Below are 26402 nucleotides of genomic sequence, written 5' to 3' on the forward strand. Positions count from 1 at the left end.
TTTCTTCCCACACCCAAGAACATAAAATATATTTTGTATGCTACAAAACTCACCCCCAAGACCCCAAATCTTTCACAAAAGTTCCAACCACAGAGAAAGTCAATTTCAAAGTTGTGATTAAGGATTACGATGGCATTTTCCTTCCCATACTTGTGGTAACTCTCCGGGTCAGTGTAGAGGGTGCAGTCGGTGCCTGACCACCATTCCAGCAACATCACCATCTCTGGAATAAAGAAGAAGAAATATATGAATGCATACAATAGGTGCAAAGCCACAAATTAGTTGAAAAACATTAGTCATCTCAACAGTACATGGCAAAGAAAGGGTTGCAATACTGAAGACAAAATGCTGAACATAAACCATACAATCACACATCTTGGTGCAGCAAGGGGGTACAGAGGAGAAAAGGGAAAGAGTGAGCAGCACTTTTCCCCAATATTGAGAAGAATGAGTTTAATTTATTTAAAAACTGCAAATTCAATGCTACAAATTATTTTATAAAAATACATGTAAATTTAACACTTATGCTTTACAGTAATACAATAAAATTACATAAAAAACAGAGCAAGCTTGGAAGAGAAACAAACAGACCTATTCCTGCTACATACGGGTCCTAATGCTCCTCTAAAAACTGTACAATTATAGGCCAGAAAGTCCTTTGTACAAGACACCATGAACTGGGTACATGTACATCTTATTCATTTGTTAACTTGTCAAAAGTAAGTCATGTCCTACTTCATCTGATGCATTCTGCATTTGACAGGGGTGTATTAATCATTCAGAGCAAAGCCAATAGCTCAGACTGGGTGAAGAGCAACCATCACCAGACAAAAGACAGGGTAGGTGACTGCCACAGTGTGTAGAGCCAAGAATAGTTATTACTACTGTAGCTATCTGCATATCCCTTAGAGGATGACCTGATGAAGCATGGAAAATCTAAATGCAGTGGCTCTCCTCAAGGAACTCATGGCCTGAGCTAGGGGAACCACAGGAATAAAAAAGAGCTGCCTGTCAATACAGAAAAGGAGTTAAGGGACATGTTTCCTTTCAAAGTTCTCACAAAGTTTCTGCATCAAAGCAAAGGCCAAATATGAGAGGTTATTCTTTGATGAGTGAAACATATCTCCTTCTCAAAGCATATCTGTGCCATATGAATGTCTCCACTGGAAGGAGGAGACATCTGAGATGCTCTGTGGTCTTCAGGAAAGCCCAAAAGCACCATAAAACCTTATTCACCTCAGGGAAGAACAAAACCAAGCCACTCCTTGCAACACCTCTGAAATCCTTCCAATTTAGGTCCCTTACTTGCCTCTACTAGTGACCAAAATCAGAAAACAGACAGAAAGAAGACACATACATTTTCAGTTGTCATTACCAAAATTATCCTTCCTGCCTGGGGGTGGTGTTTGTATCTGCCACTGGGAGGTTCTCCTCCCCTCCACTCTGCCCTGGTGAGACCACACCTGGAATACTGTGTCCAGTTTTGGGGTCCCCAGTTCAAGAGAGACAGGGATCTACTGGACAAAGTGCAATTGAGAGCTGCAAGGATGATTTAGGGATGTGAACATCTTTCCTATGAAGAAAGACAGAACTGGGGCTGTTTAGTCTTGAAAAAAGAAGGATAAGAGGGGAGATCTTGTTATTGTCTATAAATATTAAAGTGGTGGGTGTCAGGATCAAGGTGATAGTCTCATTTTGGTGGTGCCCAGTGATAGGATAAGGAACAATAGGTACAAGCTGGAACACAGAAGGTTTCACCTCAACATGAGGAGAAACTTTTTTACAGTGAGGATGACTGAGCACTAGAACAGGCTGCCCAGAGAGGCTGAGTCGTCTCTCTGGAGACGGTCAAAATGTCATAGGTTGGCACAGCTCCGGTGTGGCCTGCCCTAGATGATCCTGCCTTGGCAGGGGGGTGAACTAGATGGTCTCCAAAGGTCCCTTCCAACCCCTAACATTCTGTGATTCTGTGGAAGGACTTCATATCATTCAATGTATGCTGTTAGGCATCAAAACTATAGTCAGATATGTGGAAGGAGACCTAAGCTACCATAAGCCAAATGAACAATAATTTCAGTCATTGGAAACCAATTTCCCAACAAAAGCCAAAGATGTTAAAATCTCAGTGAGAGTGCTGTGGAGATACAGAAGTACACATGAGGCTGTGCTGCCAGACTTCCCCTGCTAAGAGCTGCCTTTTGGCACACATTAACTATTTTACATCTTTCCAAGGGTACAGCTTTCTATTAGATTTGTATTGGAAATAAAAGCCCTCCACTCTCCAAAACACAGCAAAATTGAATAATAATTTGGGGTGGGGTGGGGGGGGAAACCCCCACACTTTAACTTGTAAAGATTTACAAAATGTGCAGTCCCATCCTGGGGCAAAACATAATTTGAACAAAACAAAGCTCACCATACAGGTGTGCCACATGCATAGAACTCTTTGGTTATGTGCTCTCAGTCTCAAATAGATTTTAAAAAAGCAAACAAAAATATTTCTATATGTGGTTTGATTCTTCAAGCTTCACATGAGCAGGATTTTTGTTTCAATAAATACTGCAGAAATAGATCCCTAAAACTGACCTCACATGCCCATTAGTCACTTGTACTCTGGCAGTTGCTGAAGAAACACAAAGTAGGCACTGTACATCTCTGTATTAAATACAATAAATACCACCTGTCAGCCTTTAAGTTATTAACATGTTTCTTCCCTTTGTCTTCCCTCTGTCTTTCCCTTTCTTCCCAGGCTCCTTCCTCTTTGTGGTTCTCAAGCAATGATTAGTAGTGTCAGTTTGTGCTATTCTTGCATCATGTCAGCAGCTTACTTCCACAATCTGCCACAGAAATTTATTACCCATAAACTTGCTGTGGTGGCTCAGTAGCACAAGGTCATTCATATACACTCTCCTTCCCTCTTTCACAATGCAGACAATCAGTGCAAGTTTCTTTCTCTTTGTACATCAGTCAGACTGTAATGAGGACTGCTTCAAGATTTCTGAAGATTCTACCCACCTATTTTCATGAGATTTATGGTATTTTAACATCACAACTGAACTGGTAAACTCACATTCACTTATGTCATAGGGGTTCCTACCTTGCAAAGCAACTCCAGTAACACTTCCGCTTCCACTTTGAAAGCAGAGTCCTTGCAGTGCATTACTCTTTAGCTAGTAGCAGACTGAGGGGTGATCTCATGAATGTTTATAAATATGTAAAGGGCAAGTGTCAGGACGATGGAGCCAGGCTTTTCTCAGAGATGTCCAGTGATAGGACAAGGGGCAAGGGGTGCAACCTGAAGCGTAGGAGGTTCCACATAAATGTAAGGAAAAAAACTTTTTCACTATTAGGGTGACAGAACACTTGAAGAGGCTCCCCAGAGGTTTGTGGAGTCTCCTTCCCATGGCAGGGACAAAACATGCCATCAAATGTCTAACATGTACACTCTGTCACCCTAAGAATTTTGAGGTTTCCTACCTATCTGGAATAAAAATAAATAAAAAAAAAGCTCTCACTCTGCTACACAACACAGCCCCTACTGCTTGCAGAAGAAGACTGCTTCCTAGCCCTTCCCTGCACAACTCTGAACTGCCTCAAAGCCTGCACTTACTGAATACATCACCAAAAAGAAAACACCTCCTATGCAGACTTGAACTATAACTAGTAATATGAAAAACATTTAAAGGAAGAAGGGAAACACCCAAAGTTTACTGAAACTTGCTACTTTCCACCTCAAAGTTTTGCAAGAGTGAGTCATTGAAAGAGGTAAGACTGTTCTATAGAAGTCATTAGCTAACTTTAGCTAACTATTCTTCATAAGTCATGGAAACATTTGCTTAAAAGATTAATCACAAAATACCTATTTTGAAATGCAGCTGAAAGCAAAGTTACTTATTGACTCAGTAAGTACAATTATTTGGAGATCTCCAGTAAGGATGTAACTTGTTTTTACAAGCAACAGCACTGTTTCGCTATCACATTCTTAATTTTCTTTAACCTATGTAATAAGGCAACGTCAAGAAAGAGGAACTTGGGAAATTCTTACAAGAATATATGGTAAAATATAAATACAAAAAAAAAAAAAGGCAAGTTCTGACCACCGTTTCAAAGACTAGACACGATGAACACTGTGATGAATGAGTACATAGTACAGAAGACTGGGGAAAAAAAGTAAGACTAAGGGCAGACTGACTGATAGTGTAGTCCAGCATATGACAGCAAAAGGCAGGAGGCTGATGGGGGGAAGAAAACCATGTACACAAACTTAAAACCTAAAACAAATGACAGTTTACTGGCTGCAAGTATGCTTTTAGAGATTTTTTTGTTGCAGTCCACACAGGAGATCCTGTAAGTAACTCCCTTGAATAACACTTCAGTGAACTACATGGTTGTGCTTTTAGGAAGATAAATTATGAACAGAGAGAAAGGCAGGAATGATGACTCTTAATTCCTCACCCTTCCTATGCCCAGTCTCGATGAATGCTAAGTTAAAGACTTGGTAGAAGTTAAAAGACATGGTAATAAGGCTTCACTGCCACATGGGAATGAAAGAAAAAGGAGAAAAAGAAATTATAGAAGGAAAAAAAGATTGGTATTTGCCACGAGTTGGAGTTTAGGAAAACAAAACCCCTGTAATTTTTCAGAGGCAGGTGTATATGCCATTACCTGATAACTTTGATTTTATAGACAAAGAGAGATTTCAAATCTAACACATTCAGGTTATACTAAGCCATTCATATGGTACAGTAAAAGACATTACTATTAAACAGAAGAGATACTAAAGATCCAATAAACAACTGGAAAGGAAAACTAAACTAAAAAGTACAACTGTCCCTGCATTGTTTCTGAAGACTAGTAGAACATTCAATGTAAATTAATAAATTTTGTGGATGACACAAAGCCAGAATACACTCTAAGAATCAGATGACCTTGAGAGGTATCCAAAATAGAATTAATTTTTCTAAGACAGATTAATGGGTGATGCCTTGCAGATCAAATAAAACAGAATCTCATAATTTGTAAATAACATAGGAGAGACAGAAAGAGCAGGAAATACTAGCTTGCTACTGAAAGCTGCTGCTCTGTTCATATTATGCAGCTTTAAGAAGGCGTGAGATGACATCAGGAAGTTTGCTCCAGGAGAGAAGGGGAATAGTGCATTGCGCTAGTGAGATAATCTCTGGGCCAGCACATCAGTACCAGACATTCATGCCCAAGAAGGAAAAGCTGAAACAAAGCAGATGTAGACCAGGGCTACCAGGATGACCAGAAAAAAAAAGAGCTTAGCTCACTCAAGCTATCAAACAAATACTGAAAGAGAATTGGGTTGCTCCCCATGAATATAGTGTAAAAATGTGGGAGGTTAACAGTACAAAAAAAGAACAATGTAAGCTAACTATCACTAGCACATGAACAATTGTGTTGAAAGTGACTAAAAATACATGTATCTGATATTCTGACACTACTTCTAACAGCTTTGGCAGACTAAAACTACCTAACAGCTTTATAAATTACTCATTATACTGCTGGTAGAAGCAGTATGCATTGGTTCCAATGACACAGGAATTCCTTTCCAGTCCTATTTCCTGTAATTAGATAGAAAGGCAAGATTTTACAAACAGGCTGTCTTACAGATTCATGTCTCCTCTCTTCCACAACTGCCTGAGACACACTGAAGAGCTATGCTACCACAGGCTGCAATGAGCATTCACTGGGTAAGGAGGAAGCCAGTATCTTGCAGCAATATGCAAAGGTTTCTCTTTAAGCAGGGTGGCACAAGCCAGAAACCTTTTACAAAAGGTTACAAAAGGTGAAAAGAATTCTCAGTTGAAAATGATCTGGCAGCTAGGATCTAAAAATACAAGTATGCACAAAATTGATTTACCTATTCAATCACAACTGGCTTTCTTGACATAGTAAATCATTACCATTTCCCTAATTATAGGGCAATCAACACTGTCCATATTTAGGACTCACACGTTTGCTGATAACAACGGCCCACACACTCATGCAGCTGAGCTTTTTGCCACATGCATTGTTACATACTAATTAGATAATCTAAAAATTAGGGAAATTATTTGACTCATAAGTGAGTCTTTCATGATTAATCTACATATTTAGGAAGAAAACCTGTTTTCACAATTTTTCTCTTCTTCTAGCATATATTTATACAAAAATCTTAATTTCTGTTCATAGCAAATTTATCCTATTTGGTTCAAAATAAAAGAAAAATTTGGACTTTGGAAAGAATAGAATAGAATAGAATAGAATAGAATAGAATAGAATAGAATAGAATAGAATAGAATAGAATAGAATAGAATAGGAATAGAATTAACCAGTCTGTATTTGACTTTTGATTTCAGATAACTAGTGCACTCAGAAGAAAAACTCACATATTACCAGAAATAATATGCTCCAAATGGTTCATTTTTAGACTTATCTCAAGGCAGATAACTTCTACTTAGGTCTTCTTATGCACAATATATTCTTTCTGAATTTCAGAACTGGAAACAAAAGAACTGATGAGTACCTGTATTATATCATTGGAATTATTGGTGAATAGCCATGGGACCTCTAACACACTGAGAACACTGTTCAGAACAAAACCATTACTCATTTTTCACTTGCTTTCAATGAATTCTCTGCCTCTGCCTATAATCTCACAGCATCTTGTCACACGAGGTCTTGAGAGACAAGAAAAATGTACTGCTGCTTACTTTAGCTTCTCAATCCCTAACAGTGACTATCACAGTGTTCTTTAAAGGGACAATAAGGTAAGAAACTAGAAATCAAATAGCTTCCATTAATTAAAAGCAAAGTATTACAGATCAAATATACTTATCAAATACATATAAAGCTGTGGTTCTTGTACTGTGTGTAACCCCTCAACTTGAAGTTATCCAAATACAGAAAAATACACATTTTTTCTTATACCTGAGAATCATAGAATGGTCTGCGTTGGAAGGGACCTCCAAAAGTCACCTAGTTCAACTCCCTCAACTAGATCAGGTTGCGCAGAGCCCTGCTGTGCCTCACTTTGAATATCACCAGGAATGGGCCCCCAGCCAACTCCGAGGGCAACCTGATCCAGTGTTCCACCACCATCATAGTAAAGAATCTTTTCCTAACACCCAATCTAAATGTGCTCTGCTCCACTTTGAAGCCATTGCCCTTCATCCTATCACTACAGGCCTTTCTAAACAGTCTCTCTCCATCCTTCTTGCAGGCCCCCTTCAGGTACTGGAATGCTGCTATTAGGTCATTAGGTCTCCCTGGAGCCTCCTCTTCTCCAGGCTGAACAACCCCAGCTCCTTCAGCCTGTCCTCATAGCAGAGATGCTCCAACCCCCTGATCATTTTCATGGCCCTTCAGACTTGCTCCATCAGATCCATGTCCTTCCTATATTGAGGGCTCCAGACTTGGATGCAGTACTCCAGGTGAGGTCTCACCAGAGCAGAGTAAAGTGGCAGAATCACCTCTCTGGGTCTGCTGACCATGCTTCTTTTGATGCAGCCCAGGATGTGATTGGCCTTCCGAACTGCAAGCACACACTGCCTCTCATCCATCAGCACCCTCAAGTCCTTTTCTGCAGGGCTGCTTCCCATCACCTCCTTCTGTATTGATAGCAAGGACTGTTCCGGCCCAGGTGCAGATCCCTGCACTTGTTCTTTTTGAACCTCATGAGGTTCACCTGGGCCCACCTCTCCAGCTTCTCCAAGACCCTCTGGATGACATCCTGATCCTCTGGTATACCAAGCGCACCACTCGGCTTGGTGTCATCTGCAAACCTGCTGATGGTGCACTTGATCCCACTGTCTATATTGTTGATAAAAATATTAAACAGCACAGGTCCCAGTACAGACCCCTGAGGGACAGCACTTGTCACTGCTCTCCATCTGGAATAGTACATTCTGCTATGAAAAGCATACATCCAATGTACACACCATATAATGCCATGGGTAGGGACATCAGTATCTGTCAAATCACATTTAGTTTGACTGTGCTTGTATTAACATGTTCCCAAAACTTCAGTGCAGTAAGAAAACTATAAAGTGAATCCACAGGTGGAACATTGCAACCTGCTTAGACAGCCTGCAGCTCATGAGGACGTGAAGACACTGCCTAATGTCTCACTGCCCAAACTAAAAAGGTGCCAACAGTAAAAGCATTACTGGCTTCCTGCTCTGTAGGCCCAGTGGCTCAATATAAAACTGCAGCAATACAGTGCACAGTGGTAACGAGCATCTTGCTTTTGCATGTGTGTTGTGACAGTGTTGTACTCTTACAACTGCTTGCATTGAATAATTTTACTAGGAAACACATTTTTAGCTTATGTGGTACATGGTAACCTCACAAGTTTACACTCTTCTATTCAATTTCCAAAAAAGACAGTCTCTGCCAGTTGCCAAAGGCAGGCTGTACTTCTCCGGTAACCCAAGACATTTGTCTATTTAGTGCTTTGTAAATTATTAGAGTCATGGCCAGACATACCATTTAAAGTACCTACAAGAGGAATAGCTATCGCTCCTTTGAAAAAAACCAAGATCTGCTTCTCACAGAAGTAGCAAGGTAAAGACCCATCACGCAAACAAGACGTGTCAGGAGTACAGAAATACTGCAAGATCAGATGCATATGTACTACCGGTATTTTTTTGTCACAGATGTTTTTAGCACAACACAATCACAGAAAGAAATAGCAAAATCTTCAACATTTAAGCAGAGTGCAAACTAATTAAAACTGTATAGAAACCCCAGAATAAATGACAGTCTATTTCAGGAGTCAGCAATTTAGCTAGATAATTCCTTTATGAATTATCTTTACCACTTTTGTTGCTCCAAAATTAAAGATACGTAGAACCCTGGTGACTCACTGACTTGGATGTTGTGCTCATCCTTTTCCCATCCTCTAGGCTGTACACCCTACTGATTTACAAATGACTGAAATACTCAGCTTTAACTCATGCAGGCTGCCATTTCCAAGGAAGATTTACAGCTTTTTAAAATCAACCCTTCTTCATGGTCACCTGGACATATCACAGGATTTCACCCACTTGAAATTAACAGAAGTACAATTTCTGGTTGCCAGCTGGCACTGAGGTCTTCAAAGTTCTGTGCAGGCCATTTGGATCCTCTCTAAGTCTTGACTAAAAAGCTGGAAAGTGGAAAGCCAGTGCAAATAAACACTCTTTAGCATGTGAATTTACTGACTTTATTTGAAGGTTTAGACAATAACCTCCTGTGTTATCAACATTGGTGCTTCAAAGTCTTCACAACAGCTTGCACCACAACAGAACCAAGAAGCTGGTACAGGAAGGGCCTAGAGATACTTTAGTCTCCTCTCATTACGGGTCTGTTATTTGAAAGCTCTGTAATTTTTACCAGTTCATATCCTTCTCTAACTGGAATTGCCATGTAGTCTGACAGCAGTGAAAAAAGCAACATCAGCAAGTTCAGCTAAAGGACAGAAACCTATTCTATTCTATTCTGTTCTATTGTCTACTCATGACCTAGGTTGCTGTGAGCATCATTCCTTCCATTTAACTAAGAAGCTCAGGGGAAAAAAGCACAGCATCAGTGGAAAACACTCCAGCCAGATGGCATGTTCCCCCAACAGCCTGGTTCTGTGGGATGAAGCTTGCATGGAGGCTTCTACAAAGATGAACTCAACACAAAATTCTCCAAATCCTTATGTTGTAGCACATCAGCTCACTCTGACACAGTAAATCAGTGGCCCAAATAAGCAGATCTTAAAATTCAGAACTTTATGATTTATGAATTTTGAGCAAGATGTACATCCTCTTGCTGATAAAGATGCACGGAAGTGGAGCTTCTACTGAGGGTCCAGGTCCACATCAAAGGGCCAGTCCCAAACCTGAATAGAAAGACTCTCTCTGCTCTTAGCCAAGAAAAAATAGCTAAACAGCAAAGGAAAATAATTGACCATTTATTAAAAAAAGGCCCACACAACTCAATAAGGAATGTGGACAGGAAGCAGGATTTTATCTAACATCCCTCAGTGGGGGGCAAAGAGGGAACTCTAAGCTGGCCAGAGATCTCACTGTCATTGTTCACTTTTCAGATACAGAGAGCAAATCTGTACAGGAACAGTGGCAAGGAAGGCACGCAAGGCAGCATTCTTCTACAGAGCACAGGGCAGACAGATGAAAATGGTACTCTCTAATAATTGCTTAAAGGCATGCTCTACAAAGGGTAGCTTGTGACTGGCAAATAGGCTACAAAGAACACTTCAGAAGTGTGTCATTTGGAATGAAGTACAAGGAAAGATAACACTTTAAAATGGTAGCAACCACCTCCTCCCAACACTTAGTAATTTGTCAACATAACTTCAAGATGAAAATCACAGATTATAGAAGATACATGAAGTAGTTAAAAAACAAACCAAACAAAAAAGCCCATCTTACCCCTCCAGCTGGTTCTGTAAATGCTAAGACTCAAACACAACCTTAAGCTGAGAAGTGATTTTTGCATTAATCATGACTAAATATTTCCTGAAAACTAATGGTACAAATATTTTATTTTTCCCAACTGATCCTCAACTGGAATAAAAATAATCCTTGTAGACACTCTTGCACCATGCTGAGTTACACAAAATAAGGATCAGGTTCATCGCACCCATTGTAAAGTTAAAGCTTTATCGGTGGTCTAATCTTCTTGGCAGTTTAACTTCAATGCTTGCTTAATCATGAAATTAAAACCTGCATGTATACATGACCAGGTTACTGTGACAAGCAAAAAGTACTTTGCTTTATTGAAACATTAGTTTTGAAAGCAGGCATTACACAATGATAGTTCTGGTGTTTGCTGTGCCTTGGTTCCATGAACACAATCCATTTCATTCTCTTACACAATGAAGACAACAAACACTTTATTGATAAAGAGTGTTTCACCAGCTTTAATGGGAATGTCATTGATGTTTTCCTAGATAAAACATACTAAACAAGATGGTTTAATATGGGCAAGCTTACATTCCTGTAACAGTGCCAAGCTGTAACTGCTTTGGGAACCAAGATGAGAATCAGATTTAATGCAGGATCCTAAATGCCTTCAACATACCCTTAAAGTTAAGAGTATTTCACATTATCATAGGGGCTATAATTGGAACTGAGAACTTGTGCTTAAAACTTACACTAATGTACATGTCATGCCTCCAGTATTTGAGCCAGCAGCTCTGATCTGGGCATAAGCCTGGCACAGGACCTTTTCTACTTACTGCATGTTAGTGGAACATCACCTCACTTTCCAGCTCCCATTCTCATATTGCCTTCCCTCTCAAAATGCACACCCATCATTCAAGTTTGACCAAATAGATTCTTTTTTTCTAATGTAACATCAATAAAATGTAAGTAACAAATTTTCTTCAGGTGAAAGAGAAATTATAAGTCAGTATATGTATTCTTGAAACAAGAAGTTTAAATTGATGCTGTCTTCTCTAGCACATTCTTGAGCTAAAGGGGTGGAGGAATATGGAAATTTCTTTAGCCACTGCTCCTTTCAAACTATCTACATGCTGAAAATTAAAAGCAACCCTCCCTTCAGAAAAAATAACAAACAGCTGCACACTTAAAAATATCATTTCACAGCTTTTACTACCTGCTTCTTTCCAAGTCACACAGCCTGTGGAATAAAGCCAGCCTCGCAAGTACAAGGGGTGTAAACACACACACTGATCTGTGGTAGTCACCAGTGTTTTAAAATGCTCTTTTCAGACCCTTTGGGAGAATTAATTATTTAAGAGCCACGTGTCAGAGATATTTGTCTCACATTTGAAGGATCCTCTTACTCTTATTCTCAAACCAATTTAGCAATACTCCTGAGTTTCAACAGACCAGCAATTCCTCGAGGCAACAGGACAAGTCAGTTCAGATAACAATCAAGCAGGCATTTCCTCTTGCTCTTCTGTGCACCAAGACTGTCCCCTAAGGCAGCACATGACTTGTTGTTGAAGACCTAATGAAGCACCAAAGGGAGCAGCAGAAATGACCTTCCAATTGAAATGCCAGAATTCAGTAAAAGTGCCCTTCCACACACAAGTTGATCCTATGGGTTTCACCTGCTAACATTTAATTTTCATATCTGAAGACACCTTACAGAAGTACCCACTTGCAACAGACACTGCTCATATATGACAGCAGACAGCCTTCCTATCTATTTTCTGGTCTTTCATGTTTAAAAATGCAATAATGATTACAGGACTTTTCTCCAGCAAGAAATTAATACACAAGCTGGACATAAAGTAGAAACTCTAGCATCCTGACTCTTTCTGTGAAGGTCAAAGACAGCATTATCATTCACACTCCATTTGGGAAAAAGGACTCAACAGTATCTTCAATCTTTTTGATTTTTTTCACAGGAACCACCTTTGAAAATCAGGCCTGGAATTTATTATAGCATTCCAATATACTGCACAGCACAGGAAGAACCTAGTACACCACCGCTCTTAATAGCAATCCAATTCCCATCTTTCCAACATAGAAGAAAACACCCAACTTTTCAAGGACTCACATGCTACATAGACAAAGGTGCAGCACATATCAGATCCTATCTATCCTATTATCTTTAAGTCATTAAGTCAAATAGATTGGGATGCTCCTGGGACATTGCTTGCCCTTCTGCTCACCTACATTTGCATAATGGTCTATTTATCAACCATCATTTGCTTTCCACATGAAGAAATACATTGCTTCGTATCAGAATAAAGTCTGTATCACAAGGACTCATGGATATGCCATTCCAGACTTTATAATTCACCTCTGAGGACTGCATGCACCCATAGTAAACTACAGTCTATTGCCACACAACTAAGGAAATTTAAATCACCCTTTAGGAAATTTTGAATTTTAGGCATGAATTAATGTCCAAAGTTAAGCTTTATTCCAATCAGTAGCTTTCTGACCTCTTAGTCTTAAAAAAAAGAAAAATCTTAAAATACAGTGTCATATTAAAAGAAAAATGTGCTGTGGACTCCATTTTAAACTCTAAATAGACTAAGAATGTTGGGAAACTAGCTATTTTGCCTCTGTATGTTCCTCCTTATAAGCACAAAAAGCAATACACGCTCAAATAATAGATATGTCTTAGTTGGTAGGACACCTCATTGATAAACATTTAGCTGAAATCAGTTTGCCTTCAATTTCTAAAGAACATAGTCCCAGCCGGCCAAGGAAAGTACTTCTCTGAATATGGCAAGATTAATATCCCCTGCTCTATCCGATACCTTTGCACAAAGAATAGCATTACAAAATTCCATCACACAGGCCCTACAGATAAATTGCTTTGAGTTTGGAGGAAGGAATAGATTCTTTAGCTCTGTATAGCTAGCTTGCCAGTATAGAGTCCTCAGCAAACTTAAGCATCTTTAGATGAGACACCATAAGAGGTAAAGAAAAGCCTGGAAAATGTCAGGGAATGTTATGTGTTTGTTTGCTTAAAAAAAAAAAAAAAGGCAATAAATTACTCCATTTGAGGACAGTATAGGATAAGAGCTCTTTACAGCAGCAAAGCTATATTAACGAAAACTCCTGTCCAAAGACTCACAGCTGCAAATCTCCCATGCTTTTCCAAATGGCAAGGTTCTTTAGAATCACAGAATCAATAAGGTTGGAAAAGACCTCAGAGATCATCAAGTCCAACTGACAGAAAGAAATTAAGTCTGCACAATCACTCTCTGTATCTCCTTACCTGGAACGTGTCCAGAGAAGGGCCACAAGGATGATAAGAGAGCTGGAGCACCTCTCCTATGAGGACACACTGAAGGAGTTGGGGATGTTCAGTCTGGAGAAGAGAAGGCTCCCAGGTGACCTAATTGTGGCTTTCCAGTATCTGAAGGGGGCCTACAAGAAGGCTGGGGAAGGACTTCTCAGGATATCAGGTAGTGATAGGACTAGGGGGAATGGAATGAAGCTGGGGGTGGGGGGGGTTCAGGCTGGACATGAGGAGGAAGTTCTTCACCATGAGAGTGGTGAAGCCCTGGAATGCATTGTCCAGGGAGGTGGTTGGGGCACTGTCCCTGGAGGTGTTTAAGACCAGGATGGACAAGGCTCTGGCCAGCCTGATCTAGTGTGGGGTGTCCCTGCCCATGGCAGGGGGGTTGGAACTAGATGATCCTTGTGGTCCCTTCCAACCCTGACTGATACTATGATTCCTAACACAGACAGCAGATACATTCATTCACCAAGATCTTTGACTACATATTGATTCCTGGATTATTATTTTATTTTAAATATATCCATGGTAGTAACAATGAGCAGTTAAGAAATTTATGTACAATGGAAAACTCCTCATGTATTAGGAAGTTTGCTTGTGTTGTAGCTTTCAAAGAAAACCCTGCATTCAGAGATGCAATACACTGGAGATTCAATTTAAAAACTCAGGCAAGTGAACTGAAGAATAATCAGACTAAAGTGTACTTCCCACTTCTTTAACCATGACAGAAAAGAAACAATAGTTTTTGACAGTTCAATGCAATTTGCTTGAATACATAAAAACACTGATGTAAAATACTAAAAGTGGGCTAGCAGAAGAGCAAAGAAATCTACCCACAAAAAATTGCACCATTAGCTCCGTGGCTCCTTATTTTCTTTTGAACATTATTTCAGCAAAAACCAAAATGGGTCTGGCAAAACAATAACTGCCTCCCCAAAATCAAGCGGATGATTGCACACATTTCCATAAGAGTTTCTTACCCAGAGTTAAAGGATTCCTACTTCTGAACATGCCCTGGAGTCCAAGTGAGCCAGGTTTGTGTACCTTTAGCCACATTTGGAGAAAACTCATTCTATAGGTTGAAGTGTCAGGTTTTTATCTCTTAATTTTTGTTATCATTGGCCATCATTGTCTCGGGAAATCTATAAATATCAGCCCAAAGAGCCAGTGCCTTCCCTTGCCTTGCAATTCTCCAAGCTCTGGGAGAAGTCACAAGCTTTGCTTGGAATCTGAGCTCTGCTTCAGTTTACCCAGACAAGACTGCAAGACCCCTCACTGTATAGCATTTTAAAGCCCAGAAGCAGAACGGACGTGTGTTGCTGGGCCGAGAGATGAAACCCAAGAGGAGGCGACAGTCCCCAGGACAGTTTTGTTTTATTGGAAGAAGCAACGAGCACCGCTGTGAAGATTGCAGCTGAAGCACCTCTCCAAATAGGCAAAGCTACAAAGCCAACAATCCCTGCAAGCTTCAGCAGCAACCCGTTCTCTACAAAGTTTTCCGCTACCAAGCCTGTGGAGATAAATCCTGTATGTGCCTTAGTGACAACCTGCAGAAGCCAACAGAAAGTGAAACTGTGCTCCTGCAGCTTTCATGTGGTTGACACCATTTTGGTTTTGTTTAAATTCCCACGCATGCCGCATGGTACCACGATCAGTGAGTAATTACAAAACCTGAATTTTTATAAGCATCTGTTAAAGGTCTGCTGCCCTAGAGAATCCTAGAGTTCCCCCCACCCACCCCCACCCTGTGGGCAAGCTCCGGCATATTGTCAATGTTCTCTTTTTAGTTTACAATTTAAATTGCTGTTTGTTGTTTCTGGATTTTTGCTCATATTGTTTAAAGTGTTAGATGTTCCTGCTGGTGAGGTATCTGTTCCACAATCAAATATTTTGAACCAGTAAATAGGTATTATTAATATTTTCCATGGGATTTTTTAATTAATAAAGTTATTAATATTTTTATTAAGAGTTCTGACTACTGAATATTAATAAACTCCTTACGATCGTAACAGAGGTGCAATTCAGATAGCTCCTTGCGAGACTGCTGACTACCAGTATAATTTGGACAAACAAACCCAAAAGTTTTCAGTCATAAAATTCAGATACACAGATCACGTTGAATTGGAACATAGTTTTGCCCCACATTAATGGATTTTTTTAACACTAAAAGGCAATCTAGCTGTGGAAGCTAATACTATTCTTTTAAAGAGGTTGCAACTTGTCATATATTACTTTTACATCAGAGGAATACTTCCTGCTGCCCTTACTTTGATAGATTCAGTAAATCAGATACTAACTTTTCATATTCTGCCCTCTTTATTCCTACCCCTTCCCACCTACTCAACCACAACAGAGAAAAGGATCGTCCTCTGCCCCAGAAACACCTTGGTACAAACAACAAGCACAATGGCCAAGGGCTCCTCTGACCTCCAGGGGAGCAGTGGACTGCATGCAGAAAAGCAAAATTATCTTAAGGATAAACACAACCCCAATATTACCAGAAAGCCATATTCAGATGGTCAGTTCTCATACTGTAAAGTCTATATAGTTGTAGGTGGAAGGAATTTCTGTCTTGTATCAGTTAGCCAAGATGATGAGCTCGAAGCAGTTCTCAGCTTCCTCTGGTTTTGTTTCTAGAAAGCTCATTCATAAGAAGAATCAGTTGCCCTCTTGGTTTTGCTGCAGTCAATGAGCAGGCATCAGTGTGCCTCTTTCCACGCAAAGGAGGGGCTTCCCCTCAGAGCAACATAAAAACTGCAGCCTACATAATGTAACATTACCCAGAGGTGTAATAACACCCCTTTCACAGCACAAGAATAGGTATTAGTACTACTATAATTTATTTACGAAGGCAAATTAGAAGCTAAGTCAATAGCTTTTAAAGCCCTTATGCACCTGTCCATACAGCCACACCACTGTTGTTAGATCTTTTGTTTACATAGTTCACATCATGCGGAAAGTCAGCAGGAGGCTGGGTTGCCACTCACTCTGGGAGCAGAAGGTGGATCTCAACACAAGGAGAATCTAATTTTCTCTCCACAGTGAAGTGAGTGGACAAGTTATCAACTGCTCCTCCAGTCACAGGCAAATACCTTCCTGAGTAAACACATAAAGTGCCACTAAAGAAACCATTTGTCCTTTATGTGCGTGTCCCATTCTCACACATAGTCTTCGGACATAATTCTCCTATACGCCAAACAGCTCACAGGAGCCCAGCATGTTCCACTTACTTCATCCATAGCACTGCATCAGCGTACCAAGCACAAAACAGCTCCAGAAGTACAAACCACTTTCCAACTGCCTCAGCAAGCTACGTAAGCCATGTGAACAGACAGAATTAACACCCAAGACAATCTGTTCCCTCTAAGTGTTTGGTCAACTTCAGAAGTGAATGCAGAAAATTCATGCATAGCCTTTGTGGTGGTTTGCTGTCCTCATGTAAGAAGGAAGGAGAAGACGTATTCCCACCTCTTTCTATTAAGGCACAAACAGCACTCCTGAGAACTGTAATGTATTCCCCAAGAAGTGCTTCCCTCATTGGGATATATCTTGAGTCTCAGGTAAAACTTTGGCCCTATTCACACCACTGTTTGCACATACAAATGATTAATACTTGCAAACTCAATACTTCAGAGATATTGTCATGGACAGCAAGAAATGAAATTTTTCAGCAGAAACATCATTTTTATTACAGAAACAATAGAACAGCACTCCCAGTTTATTTGACTGCAAACATGCCAATGCTGCAAACATGCTGATGCTTCTCTGAAAATTAACACAAATGTATGTTTTAAAAATGCTTTGAATAGTTGCACAACAGAGTCACTAATGAGAGAAAAATAATCCCTTGTGTCCTCCAATGTGAGGCATGTGACATCTTACCCCTTAGACAGCTCCTTATGAATACTAATAATTCTTTCCCTATCCAGGCTCTTGCTATCAGAACAGGTGACCTTAAAAGAAAACATTTTGCTTCATTACTGCAACAAAATTCTTGAACAATGTAGGAGGGCTGTTTTCCCTGGTATGAAACCATTCATAAGCCATTCAGCACTGACAGGGACATTACACTTGAATAATCTTTAGGGAGCCTCAAAAGGCATGCATTTTGCACTAGTTTCATTTTTAGAAAGTATTTTTGAGTTTCAGAAGGGCCCAGGGAAATCTTTCTGGAAAGTGGACATGCACTTATTTAGAACACTCCCTGCTACTGAACACAGGCACATTACACTATATTTTAACAGCTTCTGTGTAGAGTGCTCTCTGTTTTAAACTGAAAGCTATCATGTAGAAGTCAGAAGCTGCACTGACAATACTGAATCTGCAGTCATAGCTCTTTAAAAACAAATACATAAGCAGACTGATAATACCAAGAAAACTACATGTGCTCTAATAATCTACTGTTGACAGGTGGAGATTGTACCAATCTCCTACTGAAAAAGAAGAATTCAATGGATACAAGTCTCATTCATTCCACTGGGATTACCTATTTCAGTCAAGTGTGACTGAATTGTCATGTTTCCCAGCAGTTACAAAGGTCTGGTCATTCCACAACTAATATTCTGGGCTTACACTCCCATCTCCCTCTGAAAATAAAAATAACTGTAACTCCCACTTCTTTCAATACATTATAACCATATGCATATACTGAATATATACCAATGCACCTTAAGGTTTGACATGCCTATTCAAAGAAACAGCAGTTTACAAATGGCTTAAGAAAGAAGCACATTGAATCAAAGATTCTTCCTTTTTTACTATTATTTCCCAGACCTGAATTCACACATGAAACACCCTAATCAAGATCATAAACAATAACACACATGAAAGGATTATTGTAAATAACTTGTTAAACACTATAAGCTACAGATAATGCATCTCAGCAAGTTGAGCTATTATTTGGTCAATATTTCTCATTTGGCTTAATGGAACATGAAGGACATCCAAACAAGAGGCAGCCTTTCTTCAACAGTCTGTGTCAAGCAAGTGTAGCAATATAAAAGAGCAAAATATTTCAGCAGAACACGACATTTCAACAAAGCATACATCCACCTCTTCAAGCAAATGCAAGTGATGTAGAAAGTGGTAATGAACTTTACATAGGTTACTTTGAAATGTGTTTCAGAACTTTTCTACCAATTCCCTCAAAATAAAATACAAAAATATTTTAAAAGCAAAATGAAATCTTACGGCTTGAAATGCAGTAAGCCAGCCTGCAGTTGATCCTCCTGAACAGTTGCTTGTTGATTGGCCAAAGTATAAGTGTAAAGAGTTGAATGAAGTTAATGATCAATCCTGACACTATAAATATGTAGCAGATCAGAAGGTGGCAAATGAATTGAGACTTCAGAAAGCCAACGATGTCCATGATTTGCTGAGAAAGCAAGAGGGTACCTTCAGACCCAAAATTCAGAAGACAACCTGCAAAACCAAATAGTATCAGCAGTTACAAAGTGCATTTATTTCTATAAACAGATTGTTACTACAAACTTCTCATTTTGCACTTAAATACACTAAATATACTAAAATTAAACTTTATTCTATTGTACAAAAAGGCCTGATGACAATGTTTGCAAAAGTAAGCATGGAAAGCAAATACTGTATATCTGAATCAATTTACATTTGGCTTTGGAAATATTAATATTTTAGTCATAATTCTGCAAAACCCGTGAGTATGAGACTCCATTTGATGGACTACAATACTCCTCTATCAGGTCTTTATTAACAAAACATGAACAAAATAATCCACATATATTTTGATTTGAATTGTCTGTACTTCATAAAATATATACTGTGGGCTCTGTTATCTTCAAAATAAGCTCCAAATTAAATGCAAGCTTTAGGGCTTTAAGTTAGAAACTGTGCCTTCCTCTGCAGGCTGTGGCAGCCATACTCCCCAAACAAGAGGTAGCAGCAGCCCCTTAATTCTAGTTTTATTGGCTTTTTCCTTTGTCATGTTCAAACATCAGTTGATGTTGGCAAGAGAATAAAAGCTTGGCTATGCAATAATTTGTTCAATTATTCCCTGACACTTGTAGTTCTGTCAGTTATACTTAATTAATTGCAGAAAGGAACCATCAATAACAGTATTAATCCATGACCCAGCAGTGTTTCCGGGAGGGGGGATGGAGGGAGGGTGGTGGAGTTGGGGGGAAAATCAAGTTTTGGGTTAATAAAGAAATATATGTATAATTAGGAAAAGGACCAGCCCAACAATAACATCTGAGCATTCAGAGAAAGTGTGCTCTGCCAAGTATACTGGCCTACCAAATACTATACTGACTTCCCCATCTCCCCCTCCCCATCACTACCACCAGTGAATCTCATTTGTTAAGAGAAAAAATATGAAGGCATGATCTCTCATTAAAGAATGATCTGCTTAAGCAGTAGGTGCTAGCATCCTGTTCCACTGTCCTACACTGTTTCTCCCTCTGAGGCACAGGAGATTTTGCCAAGGAAAGAAGCTCTGAGACAGTATTTCTCAATGTGCCAGTCATAGGCAATAACAAAACTGCAGCTTGTCAGCATCTCAGGGAATTATCTCATGGAAAAAATCTTTGTGTCTATCTTTTTAATTTATATGAGATCCCATTATATGAGGCACTGATTCTAGATCAGTGTCCTGAAATATTTGTTTTACTGCCCTTGCTGACTACACTAACCCGTGCAAAGACCACGCACAAGAACTGCAGCAAAGCAACAGGAAGTTATTTAAACAGGTTTTCACAGCAAAGAAGATGAAATAAAAATTAAGAAAGATAATCTGTATTGTTGTCTATATACAGAAGTTATGGCAGTTTCAAACCTATTGCTAACAGTTAAAATGTGCCCTTTGTGTATCACAGATTTGGTAAGGGGTTTGGAACACAAGCCTTATGAGGAAAGACTGAGGGAGCTGGGGTTGCTTAGCCTGGAAAGGAGACTCGGGGGTGACCTTATCACTCTCTACAACTACCTGAAAGGTGGTTGTAGACAGGCAGAGGTTGGTCTCTTCTCCCAGGCAGCCAGCACCAGAACAAGAGGACAAAGTCTCAGGCTGCAACAGGGGAGGTTTAGGCTGGATGTTAGGAAGTTCTATACAGACAGAGTCATTGCCCATTGGAATGGGCTGCCTGAGGAGGTGGTGGAGTCACCATCATTGGAGGTGTTCAGGAGGAGACTTGATGGGGTGCTTGGTGCATGGTTTAATTGATTAGGTGGGTTGGATTGGTTGATAGGTTGGACGCGATGATCTTGAAGGTCTCTTCCAACCTGGTCTATTCTATTCTATTCTATTCACTTTACCTTGATATACTATTCCAGCAGGTCGAGGGAGGTGATTTTCCCCCTCCGCTCTGCTGAGACCCTACATGGAGTACTGTGTCCAGTTCTGGAGCTCCTATTACAGGAAAGATCTGGATGTGCTGGAGCATGTCCAGAGAAGGGCCACGAGGATCATCAGAGGGCTGGAGCACCTCTTCTATGAGGAAAGACTGAGAGAGTTTGGGCTATTCAGTCTGGATAAAGGGCTCCGAGGAGACCTTATTGTGGCCTCCAGTATCTTAAAAGGGCCTACAAGAAAGCTGGTGAAGGACTTTTTAGGGTGTTAGGTAATGATAGGACTAGGGGGAATGGAACAAAAATAGAAATGGGTAGATTTAGATTGGATATTAGGAAGAAATTCTTCACAATGAGGGTGGTGAGACACTGGAACAGGTTGCCCAGGGAAGTGGTGGAAGCCTCATCCCTGGAGGTTTTTAAAGCCAGGCTGGATGTGGCTCTGAGCAACCTGATCTAGTGTGAGGTGTCCCTGCCCATGGCAGGAGGTTGGAACTAGATAATCCCTGAGGTCCCTTCCAACCCTAACAATTCTATGATTCCGGACCCAAAGCAAACATCATCAAGAGCTCAGAATGGTAGAACAGGCCTCTGTAGTAACTAGTTATGATACTTGCAAAGAGTTTTTCCAGATTTAACCAATTATTCTATTAAAGATACATTTCTGAGAGTGGTAGACACTTATTAGTGTGGCCTTTGATCAAAGGCTTTGTTTTTGTTGAAGGCTAAGTAGAATCAGAAACATTGTAGTAGGAAGCATTGCAATGATTTGTGCCCCAGCCTCTTCACCACACTCTAAGATAAAGCACTTTACTGAAAAAAAAAAACAGCAAATAAACCAATCCAAACAAACCAACAAAAAAACCCACAATATTTTAATAGCTTTACAGTGCAAGATTTCATTTCCCTAATTCAGACTACTGTACTTCACCAAGTAGCAGGATTAGATTTCTTCTTTAAAATAGAGTGGAAGCAACCAGTTACTTACAAGTGGATGGTTTAAAAGACTCTGCAGTGCTGAAAACCCTGATGACTGGGTTGTCCTTGACTAAAACTTATCAAAAGTCTTTTGTGCTAGCCCGTTTAAGTCCATCCCACAGGATCACTCTAATCTAATGTAATATCCAGAGATGAATACAGGAGACTGGATAGCAAGAAAAAAACCAAAACAACAACACACAAAAACCCCCTCCATAAAACAAGATTAAAGCACTGTCTACTTACAGTGGAGACCTCAAAATTCACTATGTGGTATAATAAAAATAAATCTGTTACAGAAAGCAGTTGATTGGCAGACTTAGTGACAAGAAAGAATTCACCAGAACTCAAGTCCACCAATTTGTGCTTTTTCCTTTTCAATAGTAGTCAAATTGCATTAAAATGTTATGTTTACATGAATCATTTATCTCACACTGAGTATTTAAAACAAAGCTTCAGAGAATCAAAATAAAGATGAAATGACCTTCATAAAACAAAATTACTGTTTTACTAATTTATGAAGCCACTATGGTATGTTTTGAAGTGATTTATTCCTTGCTTTCATATCTCAGTTATCAAATTTTAATTCTATACAGTTTCTAAGATGTGTTTTAAAGCCAAATTAAATCTACTTCAGCAGTACTACTGAAATGCTCTAACCTCACTTGTAAAGGGAACAAGAAATTAGAACTACTGCTTAAATTTTGCTTTTCCGAAAAGTAAGGATAGTAGACATTAATTTTCTGATTTAATGTAAGCTCTTTTCCCTACAAAATCTGCAACCCAAACATTGTGTACAGAGTGCTACTAGCTGAGTTTTATGTTTCCCAGACATAAGCTCATTCTTCAAAAAATTTTAAAATATGATAATTTTTAGAGCATTTTCATTACTCAAACTCAAAGAAATGAAGGTTAGGTTATTCTTGGTACAAACAACAAAAACGTAGAAATTTCTTTTCAAGAATCAATTCTGAGCTTATGAAAGAAATCTAGAAACTTGCTTTTTAAGAACTCACAGGAACTTTGTCTTATTAAAGTTCCTCATGGGTAACATCAATGTTAACACCAGTTTAGGCGATAAAAAGAGTCTGGTCTTTAATTCTTAATCTGTGATGCTGGTTTAATAAATTACACTGATTTCCTTACAGATAATGACTGAAGATTACAGCAATCTTTTGAAAACAAAAGGGCGAATCAATGCATTTTCTCAGAAGCTATTAAGATTGGAGAGCTGCCAAGAAGCTCTCTTCTATCAAACACCCCTTAAAACAAATTAGGAGAAAATGGCCAGCTACAGCATCAAAATCAGATAAGAACATTCTTTAATAACAGTTTTTCTTTGGATATAAAAGACTTAGACCTCAAATGTCTGACTAGGGATCAAGTCAACAAGCATCTATTCAAATGCCTGAAAGATCACAGGATCAGGTTTAAAAGCAAACTCCATGACTATTAATTCTACCTCTTTCCCCTCCAGATTTCACTCTTCAGCAACATTCACTGTTTTCTACTTCAACTACTCTCAGCATTTCCTAGTGCTTAGAATAACTGACCAGGAAGACATAGAAATGATAGATAAGGTGAGCACCTCTCTTAGAATCATAGAATGTTAGAGATTGGAAGGGACCTCCAGAGATTGAGTCCAAACCCCCTGCCCATACGATGCTGCTGCCCATTCTTGCCCAGGGAAGTGGTGGAGTCACCATCACTGGAGGTGTTTAAGAAGAGACTGGATGAGGCGTTTGGTGCCATGGTTTAGTTGATTATATAGTGTTGGATGATAGGTTGGACTCAATGATCTCAAAGGTCTTTTCCAACCTGGTTTATTCTATTCTATTCTATTCTAATTCTCTCACTGAAACCAGATTCCTGGATGGATGAGTTACAGACATCAAGACCATGAAAAGATGCCCAAGTCAGATTACAGCAGTTTCAGCAGTGCCTCTAAATGATTTTCAGTTGTCATCAGAATAGTAGACAGTAGCACTGTATTTCATATCATTCTATTTTAACAGTGCTTCCATGATGAAATATATGTGCAAAACAAGTCTCAGGAAGCCCTTGCACTCTTCACTGTCACTGAGCATCAAAAGTTAGAACAAGTGAAGTTATGTCCATGTATGTATTTTCCTTCAAGAAAACATCGGTACATACTACCAAAAAAAAAAAAAAAGTCTATTTGCTTCATGCTTAATTAGGGCTTTGAACCATTTCCTACCTCTCCCAGGCAACTACTGGAGCACACTTTTGGGCAAGAACTGCAGCCTATGGGGGACTCAAGCTGGAGCAGTCTTTTCCAGAAGGCCCATACTCTGTAGGAGGGACCCCAACAGCAGCAGGGGAACAGTGCAAGGAAAAAGGCAGAGAGAATCTGTTACAGACACACTGCAACCCTTATTCCCCATTTGCTTGCGCTGCTCAGGATGCAGCAGAAACATGGACATAGAAGAGGCATGAGTCAAGCTGACTCTGGAAGAAAAAAGGTCTTGGAGAGGAATGTAGTTTTATTTTGTCTCTGTATTTCACTACCCTACTCTATTACCAATTTGCAATACATTAATCTTCCCCCAACTGGAATTTGTTTTGCCCATGATGGTAACTGGTGGAGTGATTTCCCTGGCTTTATGTCAGCCCACAAGCTTTTAATCTCATTTTCTTCCTCTGTCCTGCTGAAGAAGGGGAGTGAGGGAACAGTTTGATATGCTCCTGGCAGCCAGTCAAGGTCAACCCACCACACCTCCTCAGAAAAGCCCTAAATCAGGGAAGAATTTTAGCATTCTCTTAAATCCTTCTCCCAAAGTTAAAGACATTTAAGACTGCTTTTAGACTTTCCTGAGGAGTCATGCATTCCTGAACCACATATTTTGTAACACACACACCACTACAAAGGAGAGATCAGTTTGGCTGTTTCAAAAGCTGAAGAATGAATACTATCTACCAACAATTGTTAGGCTTTCCAGCTTACAGACTTGTGTCAAAATTGAATTTTTATTTATTTTCTGTTGAGCACTGAGACAGCATAACAGTATAAACCAAAGACATTAAAGTAACCCAGGAGGGTTTTTGATGGTTACCATATCATAATGCTTTCCCCTTTCCCTTTCATATCTTCTTTCTGCTGTGATCTAATGTAATGCAAACTCTTCATGGCTTTCAGGACACAACTTCTCTGTGTATGCATACTCTCTGCTGGTAACATGCACAACATAGCTGTTCTCAGCCCTGACAGCTTCAACGCTTGTCCCTTTACCATGTAGAAAGGAAAATGCTTATAGAGCGAAGCAAAGGGGATGACAGCAGCCTGGGAGAGGCATGCATAGTCTAAGAAGGAACAGGAAAGTTGGACAGCTACTGCTTAGTCTTGCTCCCTCTTTCAGAAACACAAAATATTCAGGGAGGAAGGAGCTGAATAAGGAAGCCATAGGAAGTAGGTCTTAAACACAAAGCAATACAGAACCCCTCGGAGGTACCGGCTTTTAGCAATGGCAGGGCTTAATGTTAAGTGAGACATTTATTTGAACAGGGCAAACCACTTTAAGTTAAGTACTTCTGTTCCAAGTTCCCAGATATATTATCAACAAAATATGTCAGGGTGAAAGTACAGCAGTTAACTCAGGTGCAGAACCTCAAGTTCACAAAAATAGTAGTGGAATGCAAGTTACTTCTTTCTAGCATGCCAAATATTGCTCTTCAACTGTTTCCCACCCATGTTTCTGTGTGTGTATACACACATACACACACACACACTTTGTCTATGAGAAAAAATAAAGGAGAGAGTTGCATTAAGATATTTAAGACCTGGAGGAGACTACCAAAAATTCAGAGTTCAGTTCTGGGGACCACATAGGCCCCATGTTTTCTTTTACTTTCTCTTGAGTCCATTAATCTAACAGGTTCCTTGTTCTGACAACAAGGGCAACATAACAAGTACTGGTCAAATTTAGGGACTATACAAGGGAGCAGGACTAAACACCAAACAAAAATGTACAAGAGAATATACTGATAACCTAAGCAGATATGCCATCACACAAGTATAAGCTACCTGGACAGTTCCTCAAAAACAACTGAGGTGAACAATAGCAGAGTCTAGGACAAGCAACTATATCACTCTTGCAGACAGTTTAATATTTAATATTGATCTCATAAGCAAGATTAAGTGGATAGCCAAAGATAATCAGACCTACACATTACAGTCATCTGGTACCCTCCTCTGGAAAAAACAAACTCCTCAAACTGTTTTTCTACAAAGTAACTTGAGTGAATGATCTGGCTTGCTGCAGAAGTATATGTAGCTTATCAAATAACAGGATCTAAATGTCTCTAACAAATAAAACCTTCTGAAATACAAATAAATGTAGGCATGTACTTAAGTATGGATGCTTTTG

General features: G+C 39.6%; 1 protein-coding gene across 2 annotated transcripts in view; it reads right to left on the minus strand.

The window, feature by feature from the left end:
- AGPAT4 (1-acylglycerol-3-phosphate O-acyltransferase 4) overlaps positions 1-26402 on the minus strand; it is a 64357-nt gene that overhangs the window by 30986 nt on the left and 6969 nt on the right. The window contains exons 2-3 of one of the 2 annotated variants that reach the window (XM_054162764.1): positions 18913-19143; positions 54-223 (exon numbers count right to left, since the gene is read on the minus strand). In XM_054162764.1, coding sequence (XP_054018739.1) covers positions 54-223; positions 18913-19090 — 348 coding nt within the window. In that variant the 5' untranslated portion in view covers positions 19091-19143. Of the gene's footprint in view, positions 1-53; positions 224-18774; positions 18809-18912; positions 19144-26402 lie in introns of those variants that run through there. The other variant, XM_054162765.1, reaches the window with a different exon arrangement.

Source organism: Dryobates pubescens, chromosome 6 (genome assembly GCF_014839835.1).
Source record: "Dryobates pubescens isolate bDryPub1 chromosome 6, bDryPub1.pri, whole genome shotgun sequence".
NCBI classification, from domain to species: Eukaryota; Metazoa; Chordata; class Aves; order Piciformes; family Picidae; genus Dryobates; species Dryobates pubescens.